Source organism: Anopheles darlingi, chromosome 2 (assembly GCF_943734745.1).
Source record: "Anopheles darlingi chromosome 2, idAnoDarlMG_H_01, whole genome shotgun sequence".
NCBI lineage: Eukaryota > Metazoa > Arthropoda > Insecta > Diptera > Culicidae > Anopheles > Anopheles darlingi.
In genome coordinates, this window is record NC_064874.1 from 42,921,590 (window position 1) to 42,931,902 (window position 10,313).

Genomic DNA, 10,313 nt, shown 5'->3' on the forward strand with positions numbered 1-10,313 from the left:
TACCTTTTCGCTGTTAAATGAAGTGCAATGATTCTACGCAAAATATTGACCACAATCCATCGCTTGCTTGTTTGATGTGCAAGTTTTTGTTTGAAGCGTTTACTGGTTTGCTGCAGATTGTTTGACTTGTCTCAAGCGATTTCATTAGTTGATCATTGGCCAAATTATTTGTGTTTTTTTTCGTTTTCTCGTACAGAGGTGAAAATGCTCTATGTCGAATAGATCGATCAGCGTTATTTTATGAACCTACAGTTTTAAGGTTATAGCATTTGATCAGCTGTTCAAAGTGTTTGGCGCAGTATGCGTTAATATGGAATATTTGGGTTTGTTTGCTTTGGGATATTTTCTACCTTTTGTTCCAAATTAAATGCTTTCAAGATTATCATTACTATTGTATCTATCGAAACATATGGCTTAGCTTGTTTCAATATTTTTGGTACGTGAATATTTTGATACAAACTGGACTATATTTTTAGTATTTATTTGATCCTTTTAGTTAAAAACAAGCGACTATTGGATGGTATTCGCAAAATGAAAAAGGTTGTTTAGTTATAAAAAGCTCGCTAAAATCATATCTTTTTCATCAGAAATACAGTAAGTAAGAAACTTCCTTGCTGATGATCTTGATGTATTAAGAATGAATACGTTTTGAATCTTAGTTAAAACTATCGCACTTAAGCTATTGAGCAGCAGCTTAATTGTGCTGTAAGAGATAAGAAAAGAATAAAACATATTTGTGCATCATAAATCGTTTATTCGAGACCGTTTTTATGCTAATAAAATTATCGTTCGAAATAGTTGTGAAATGTAATTTAAACACTATCAAAAACGCATAGAAACTACTACAAACAAACTATTCTATGCAACGTTTGAGGCTTCTAAATTACTTCAAACAAAATGTGAATACCAATCACAAATACAGAACGCGAAGGAGTGTGCCTTCGAACTGACAGCGAGGTCTGGTTCTTGTTAGTGGAGCGATTACTCTAGCACTTCCTACGTGTCTAATGAGCTTCAACCATCGAGCCGTCCTTTCGAAATGAACCGACACCGACGACCGTCGACAGCCATATCGCACCTGTCGCCATGCTGGATGGGCCGCTTAATCGCTGCCATTTCACTGTCAACATCATCTTCTTGCTGCTGACGTTGGCGCACTCACGGTTTGTTTTTTGCACAAATCTTTCAATAAAGATAACAGAAGAGATGCAACAGCAACAAAGGGCAAAAAAAAACCAAAGAAACGGAACCGATTAAAAGGTGTTTTAACAGCGCAAACAGCCGCCGTGTCCATTCGCCGTTATTAGAGTTTTGCCCCGTCGTTACGTCAGCAGAACAGCCGGACCACCGGTCGGTATATCCCGGGACCCCGGGAGTAGTTAGTTTTATTTCACTCTCTCGGAACTCGGCCACTCGGCCGGTGCTGGAGTGGCTAATAATTCAAACGAGTGGCTGCCTAGAGGATCCTCTCGTACCACTCCATGCATCCCCTGTTCGTCCCATCGTTCTGTTTTATTTTTCCGCTCTTCCTTCCCTCTTGGTTTTTTTTCTTCTAACGTTACTTCAATTCATTCTCGCGCTTCATTCGGCACGATCCTCGTAAAAGTGCAATTATAAAAATGGAAGCACCGGCCCAGCTGCTTTCCTGCTTCGTTGCCGCGCACTTCGGTGAGCGGTTTGCTGAAGGGCTTGCGGTGCATCTGCTTAATCGGCGAAACCATAGTTTTCTCGAGCTGCTGGGTTCGCGTGGCATGGAAAAAAGGGGAGTGGATAAGGGGAGCAGCAGGACAAAACGACTCCGATATTACACTTTTGAAGTGAACCCGTAAATGACCTCGGTTCAGGACCGGGGATGCTGGGGCGGTTTCGTTCGCTGCGCGCTGCGACAGTCGAGAAGCGGTCGAGTAATTGTCACGTTTTAATTTTGCTAATTTCAGCACTCACCCCGTACTTAACGGCTCACAACGGCTTGCAGGAACTGGAAGGAAACGACGGGCATGGCGGGTGGGGAGGGCTGGAATGAATAATTTCTGGCGTACGGCGATTTTCAAACCCGTCCCCGGGTTTTTGGGTCTTGGGTGGCCGTTTTGCCGAATGAACATCATCACAGCGTTTGCACATTTTTTTCATTAAATCTCTACCCCTTTCCTTTCTACACACGACCTCCGCGATAGGAGTTTGGTGGATGAAGGAAAAAAGGAGAATAAAAAAAAGCTGAGCGAAAGTGATAAATTCCCGCGTGAAAGTCGAGAGACAACGAGAAGGAGCCTCCTTACGGTGGCCAAAAAAAGAGAGTGGCACGGAATTGAATGTGTCAGCAGTTCCGCACCGACACCTTCGGGGCCAAGCAAGTGTTTGCCGTGAGATGTGCTCCATTTCCATCAACCTTTACGAGCTGCCCAACCACCAGGGAAGGGGGAGAGGTCCACGAGTCCGGGGTGCCGGAAAGGAGGTGAGCCGGAAACGGAACGATCCGGTAACGACACTCACCTTTACGATGGGTGTCCGGTCCGGGGCTCACCCCGGGGTTTTTGTCAAAATAAAAAAAATCGTTGGCCGAAGGGTGTCGAAGCCGGAAGCAAGTAAAACCATCAACCGGTCCAGAACCGGTCCCGCGAGGAGCGTCGGGATCGCAACTCAACAACAATAACGATCAGGGCTTTTAACCTTCCGAGGTCCGAGTCCGTCAACCCATGTTGCTGTCGTAGTTACTAGTGTCCCAACATGTTAAAAAAGAAAGAAAGCGTGTGTGTGTGCATGTGATTGTGTGTGAGAGAAAGAAGAAAGAGGAGCAACCAAATAAACCCAAAACATGATTTGAGATTAGTGCCGTAAACAAGTGTTTTGCATTTTGATACCGTGACTCCTGGGTCTGTGGCTTTTTTTTATCGACGTGGGACGTTTGAAGTGGAGTGGAGTGGTGCTTCAGTCCTTTACAGGTGCCCCTTTTTTCTTTCCGTTATAAACGAATCTATATGTATGAGCGGAACGCATCGATGTCAAAGTTTCTTTCGGGATTTCTTTTTAACATTGTAACAGGACTCGAAATCAGTTTACTTGTTGGATTTTTAATTCTTTTATTTCTTCTTACTCTCTGCGTGGCCTTTCCTCGCGTTTTCGATATTGTTTGATTTCAGGTGATGCTGTTAGATTTACACAATGTTGACCACACACACACACACGTACACAGGCATGCGCGCACACAATACGCTTGGCCTGCGTCCGTTAAAAAGGGGGAGTTTTGCTTAGCGATCTGCAGCCGCCATGTTACGACACGCCGTCGTAAGGGGGGAGAGGCTTACAGCACTGTGTCGCTCTTCGGATTTTGCTTTCCAACATTTTCTTAAAAAATGGCTAAGAAATGTGTCGAACGATCTTCAGATTCGAATTCTCCTTGTCCTCCTCATGTTCTGATCGATTTTGTGTTGATGCGTACGTCCACCAAGAGTTATGGTTAGAGGTCACGCAACTGAAACTTTTCTAACTCAATCTCGATCCTCGGCATTTTCAGTTCACGACCATCACCACTCAAGTTCCACTTAGTTAGTAGTCTCCTAATACAATGTGCGTTCCCCTCTTGCGGCGCATATTATGTTACTCATCTGCACTAGTTAGCCAAGTTTGAGAGAGAGAGAGAAAGAGAGTGAGATGGGTTGATGGCCGTGTTGTTATCTTCCTTTCTACATCCTTATAATTGTTAGTATGTATTTTATACAATAACTTAACCGCAAACTGGACCGAACTGGACCGGCTATTCCACCGCAAACCACGTTCGTTCCAGATCATTAGAGTTAGGATAAGAGGGTTTTGATCGGACCGGGGGGGGGTCGGGGTTGGAGAGGATTGCTAGGAAAATGAAGCTCAACATGTTCAACTTACATTTACACTAATAAACTCTGCTGAGGTGACCAAAAAAACATAGAATGCATTTGCGACCCAGTGCCTGACCCTTCCATCTGATCTGTGGCCCTTCGGAATCACGCAATTCGCAATTCAATTCACCTAATACAACGTTTAAAACATTTGTCCAGCTTCTGGGATCCCGCTCGTGGGGATGCTTCTAACTTTGCCACTCCACCTTTGGCCCTGGATGTAACTTAAGGATCATTTGCTTGCTTTAACTACTTTTGATTTGTTTCTTCTTCCTTCCTTCTGCTGCTCTGCTCTGCCCTTCTACACTCATGTTGTTGCCTGCTATCATTGCCTTCTCCTGATGGTGGTGGTGGTGGTGGCGTTGCCTAATGGCCTACGCGGTACCCAGTTTTAGTCTAGCATGCTTGTTTGGTTGTTTGGTTGTGAGAATGGCTTGTACGGCTTAAAAAGTATGCTGCTCTCCTTCTCATTGCTGCTACACAACACCTAAACACATTCGTGCCGCTTCACGCAGCATTATTTATAGGCTGAGGGTGCTGAGCACAGGCCAGCCGCTTCGGGCGCTTCTGCTGGCTGGCCGAACTGTTTCTGCTAGGCTCCCGCTAGCGTCGTGAACTCGATGTCGCCACCGCGCGGCAATATTAGGTCAGGATCTGCAATATAAACTGAAATTATAATAGAACGGTCGCAACCAAAGAGTCAGAGCGCAAAGCCAATGCGGGAAAGAAAAAAGTGCGGAAAAACGAGAGGTCAGTAAGTCAGTTTGAAAGGAACGGTCGAATCAATCGTTCAATATCATGGGAAAGAGTTCGGAAGAGAAGGAGAGACAGGATTGGCTTAGGTACCAGTTGTCACGAATGTAGTATTTCCCGTTAAGGCCTGTCAAAACGATAATTAAATGATTAAAATTCGATTCGAAAAATCCCCTTTAAGCTGTTTGAACATCAAGCAGGTTTTTAAACACGCAGAGGCGTTTTTTGACGTAAAAGATTAAGTTCGCTGTTCAGAAAATAGCACCATATCACTGCCAACACCTTATCAAATCATTATAAATAGTTTAGCTAACTCATGATAAATATAGGACGAGTCATCTAGATAGGACGCATTTAAATGTTGAATAACTCCGTCATTTATCAGCCGATTTGGACAAATCGGGCAGATTATGTAACGTCAGTCTATGCCATTTTATGCCACGAATCGATTCACGTCAAAAATTTGAACTGAAATTGAATTGCAGTACATTCAAAATAATCCTTCACCTATGAAAACTATGTCCGCTTTTATGTGGCCTCGTCATTAGTGGGATTTGGCGGTGCCGACCTTTTTTGTGATGCTATTTGAATAGTAAGGTGTACGACAGCCAACCAAAGACTATTGAAGAACTAAAAGCGTCTATCAGAACGGAAATTTGTGCTATTACACTCTAAATGTTGTTAACTACCATACAAAATACCCATAAAAAGGACTGCTTTTCATGTGAATCATTTGATCGATATTATATTTTGAATGAATTATCAATCAACGACATTATATCACCTAAACAAATCTGGTACAACGCTGGTGTATTTGCGCAGCTTGCTGCAGTCGGTTCAAAACCCTCCATCATCTGTAGATTTTACAGGTCCGAAAAAAACGCCAACTTTTAAGCTTCTTCCAAAGCTTAATGGATACCATGGAAACGGAATGATTTGATGTTTTGCTGTGACACAAACGAAACGAGCGGTTTTGCTCACAAAAAAGAACGCTCATTAAAGGCATCTGATGTGAAGGCAGATGCTTTATTTCATTTTGGTATGGACTGACAATGAGTTATCAACGTCTGTAGGTAATTTATTATGTTTTTGCTTACAATAGGAATAGGTGCCAATATGGATATGGACGATGTAAATCCGAAACAAATGTTTCCTGGTCCATAAAACACATCCACCACAAAGTGCGTGAGTGAAGTGCCGATAAAAGCACACGCAGCACTCGAAATCACTGGTGACCGAAATTATCCGAGAGTGATCCGTAATGTTTGTGTTGAAATATTATCAAGAGACTCATGAAACGGCTGTTTCGAGGTGGAACATGGTTCCAAAACGAACGTCTCGCCTCATAACATCTCCCAAGGACACACGTTGGGGTATTTGAAGTCACACACACACACGCACACACACAACATTATGTGCCGTGTTTTCATTTCACTCGCAATACAAACCAAAAATTTGCTAATAATCTCCCCCGAGGGAAGGAGTGCTTTTGGTGGGTCCGTTCGGCTTCGATTCCGGGGCTCGAGGCTCGAGATTCACGAAAAATCCGAATCCTCAAACCGCGCCGGATTCGAGTTTTCGGAGAGGGAGGTAGTAGAGGAGGTCGTGGATCGTGGGATGCTGGGGAAGCAAAAACCTCGGAGCCGGAACATTAACAACGGAGCCCGCCTCTCTCTTTCTCTCTCTCTCTCTCTCTCGCTGAGCATAGTAGTAGCACAATGGATTTCGGTCAATATGAAGATGATGATGGAGCAAGTTCTTTTGCGGGTCTCTGGGCCCACAGCGACCATGGAGGGGTTCCCAGAATTCTCCCTCCATTTGCTCGGTGGCTGCCGGTGCGTCTGATGGACAGCGGCCGTTGTTCTGTTCTTTTGGATCCGCAACGCCCCAGAACCCACTCTTGGGTGGACCGACACAAAAAAAGGGGGAGGTCACTGGGCGGCAAGTGGTCGATGGAGAATGGATTCTCACACTTCTCACCGAACCAACGAACGAACGAACGAAGGCCTAGACCTGGGGCGCCGGGACACACCGACCCGGTCTAACAAACACATTACATATTTGCATATGAAGCTCTCCCTTGGGGCCCGGTCCGGGCCGGGAAGGGATCGAGGACGATTGGACGAAGGAGTCGGTCCCGGGCTCGGTCTCGGTCTCGGTCTCGGTCATGTCGAACCAATGTCGGATCGAACCTTATTACGCACTTTCTACGAGGTGCTTTTTCGTGGTTTTGCTAAAGAGGAAAGAGTCCCCGGACCGGACCGAACCATTCTGGCTGGCTAGCCCGAAGGCCACACCACCGCAGCAGCCGGTATGATGCCTCATCGGAATCCATCGCCCCGGAACCCTCATATTTGAACAACATCAACAACCGTATGGTGGCTGTTCCCTTTGTTCGATGTTTTTCTTTTTGCATCCCTCTCCCTTTTTTTAACCAACGAGAAAATGTGTGTGATACGGAAGGAGATGGACGTGGAGAGGGTCTTCAGCATGCCAGAGGGTAGCGAGGTGTGTCTGAACGAAAGAAAAGCGTTCCGTCGGATGTTCCCGTTATTGGTGGATCATAAATCAAAAAGGATCTATATATGTATATGAGAAGAACTATGCAGAATCGAAATGGAGGCCATTCTTTTGCATTTGTTGTCAGGCTAGAGGGGTGGAGGGTTACAGACAATAAATTAGAACAAAGGGCGAACGCATGGGCCCGGGGGTTGATGCTGTTGTGATCTCGATTTCTAATAGTTTTTAGTCGAAAAATTTTTGTTTCGCTGAAATGGATACAAAGTTGTTCCACACAATGGAAAATGCGGTCCTGCTTGCCGCTGACGTTGACGATGGCATAAAATATGTATGCTCACGGCAACGGCAGCGTCCCCTTCTCCACACCCCCTTCCCTCTTCTACTTCGATCTTGAGTCCATCCTGGGTCTAGCTATTCATGAAGCCGGCCGGCCGGTAACGGTGGGAATTTGTTTAGGATTCAGGAGGTTTGATTGAGTTTCCCCCGGACCCCTTCAAGGCCACAACCACCACGAACGCCACTCGGCGGTCTGTCCTAGGCTGAGATTTCCACCGAACGTCGTCCGAAAATCGTGACCGCACAGGCGTCAATGGCGTGAAATATTGGCGAAACTCATCAATTTTCGCCCATATTCCATGTTCTTTATCGACGACGACGACGACGACAACGACGAAGGGCCACTCCAGACACCGGTTACGGTGACACCAGATATGGATTACTGTCGCAACCATGATGGGATGGTCTGTCAACAACACCCAGGTTTGGTATGGTCTGGTGTTGGGTTTTGGTGGCAGCATACCAAACATAGGTCTGCTCGGTTTTTGTCGGTCGACAGGACGCAAGATTGCTGGGCCGGCAACTTCATGCACATCAGATGCACGCAACAGCACATCAAACGAAATGCACAGACCCGGGCCCGGGAATACAACCCCCTCGAAAGGCGCCCCGGGCCGTTGTACAGCAACAACCCCCCACAAAACCCGGATCGTTCTTTAGATTAATTTGTTTGAAGTGCCTCTTCACAAGAGCCGGCGAGACGGACATATGTGGGTGTGTATGTGTGTGTATCCGACGAACTTTGCTCGTCGTCAGCATCGCCATCGAGTCATAACTTTTGCCGGTGGATTGTACAGCAGTGTAAGTAAGGATCCGGAATCATGGGTCTGCTGCGCTGCTACACTTTTACCAAACCGAAACTCGCTCGCTGTCAATCATTGTTCAAACTTATGACCCCGTTTTGCCTACTGCCACTGAAACTGGGGAAGGTTAGTTTGGGGGCCCGGAAAACCCTTATTTTCCATTCGGCAATCACAGCTCGCCCCCAGTTCGGTTCGACCAAACGTCAGCCACCAGGCGTCTCCATTCCTCGAGCGATAAAGTACTGGGCGCCTCCATTTTCGAACCCAAAAGTACCGGGCGCCTCCATCACAGGAACAACCCGGCTTCGGCACGTGTATTGTACTGCCTGGAGGGAGCCACGGGGCCCGGCTTTTGGAAGAATTTACACCAGAGCGCTCATAATGGGCGCGGATTCATCGGGGGATGAAATAGAAAACATTTTCCGGCCAACGTATTTCCCAAGAAACGATCGTCGGCATTGTCGGGGGAACAATGAGCCGGTTTTCCTCGTCAGCAGCAGCAGCAGCAGCAGCAGCAGCAAGCGCACCGTCTAGACGTGGCACGGCATAATGTAAGGCTCATTGATTGGCGTTCGTCTCGAGCTGATCCTTTGCTGTAGTGCCACAATCACAATTCACACTCCCTCCCCTCCCAAGTGTCTCGCTTACAAGAGTCCGAGAGCGTGGTGGGTGGCGACGATGCCGACTCTACGACGCTGGCTGTCCACCTTGACGGTGAGCCGCATAAAATATGTCCATAAATTGTTCGAGGGGGAGAGGCTGATGGTGTTGGTGCATATTTCTCGTCACCGACCATCAGACAACCAAAAACCAAAGAAAAAAACAACCACGACAGTTGATGGCAGAGCTGGCTGAACGCTAATGGCCCTCTCAGGTATTGCGGCGCGCTGGATCGTACCGGTGAACGGTGAACACCTGGCACACCGCTCGGTGTTCGGCTCGGTGGGCGGCTCCGTATCTCATTTATTTATTGATTTGGATTATCATCATCACGTAATCGAATTTGCGTATTTTTGGGGGCCACCGGGGGCCTCCGGGGAACCGGCGACGAACGGTGAATCATTCAGTGTTTTCTGTCTTCCTTCCCTCCCTTTCGCTTCTTTTTCCTTCGCTTCTTTTTGTGTGGTGCTATTAGCTCGGAGTGAGCATCGGCGCGTGCTGGAGATTCGGGGACTGCCACTTCCGCTACACCAAGAAGAAGCGTCGCCGGTGCCGGCGCTGAGATGGCAGAAACGTTGATGCCCGGGATGCTGGGAAGGGCCGGCTGTCGGGTGGTGAGTAATGGGAGGTGAAATTAAGTAAAATGAGATGGCAAATCTGAATTCCATTTCCAGGGTACGACGACGACGCCGGTGATGGGTCGGGCATTTCTCTTCCATCTAGTGAGCACCAGGCTCGGGATCTGTGCCAATGGTAGGTGCTCTCTGCGGACCTGATCCGGAACCGCAAAGCCTTTGGCAGGGAAAAACGGCTGGACGAACCCGAGGGCCCGGTGAAGGAAGCAAACGGCAAACATTAGCGCTACCTTCGGTCGGCCGTGGATCGGACGTGAGCCCTCGGACCGGACTGGAATCGGGGTTGATGTGGTTTGAACCTCATCTCCGTGCACATCTTGAGCCAGACATCCCAGATCCCATAGAGAGAAAGAGAGAGAGAGAGAGAGATAGAGAGAGAACCCGACACCCCGGGATTGAAAAAGGGGTTCGCCAAAAAACGGATCGCCGGAAGCTCCGAATGATGGCCGGCTTCGAGCTTGACATCGAGTCCGCTTCACGCTTGGCTCATGGTGCTAGGAAACAGATTTCCATCTGTTGTGTGTCCCGTGAAAAGCATCCGGTCTAGGGAGCCACTCTAGCCAGGGCCACTCCGTGTTCCGGTCCGGTTTATGTTTCCTTTTTTTTCCCCTAACTCTGACGTTACAGCAACGAATGGCAACATTCGTCCGGCCCGGCCTGGTGCTTGAGATTTTGGGGGCTCTCGTATGGTCTCGCGGTGGTCCCGTTGGTAGAGAAGAGATGAGGATCAGCAT

The 10,313-nt window shown here is 47.4% G+C and overlaps 1 protein-coding gene across 4 annotated transcripts in view; it reads right to left on the minus strand.

Annotated features, from left to right (window-relative positions):
• Positions 1-3,065: 3,065 nt before the first annotated feature.
• LOC125949267 (hemicentin-2) overlaps positions 3,066-10,313 on the minus strand; it is a 134,246-nt gene continuing 126,998 nt past the window's right edge. For 3 of the 4 annotated variants that reach the window (XM_049676162.1, XM_049676159.1, XM_049676160.1), the window contains one exon: positions 3,066-4,538. In XM_049676162.1, the coding sequence (XP_049532119.1) occupies positions 4,465-4,538 (74 nt within the window). In that variant the 3' untranslated portion in view covers positions 3,066-4,464. The remainder of the gene's footprint in view (positions 4,539-10,313) is intronic. The other variant, XM_049676161.1, reaches the window with a different exon arrangement.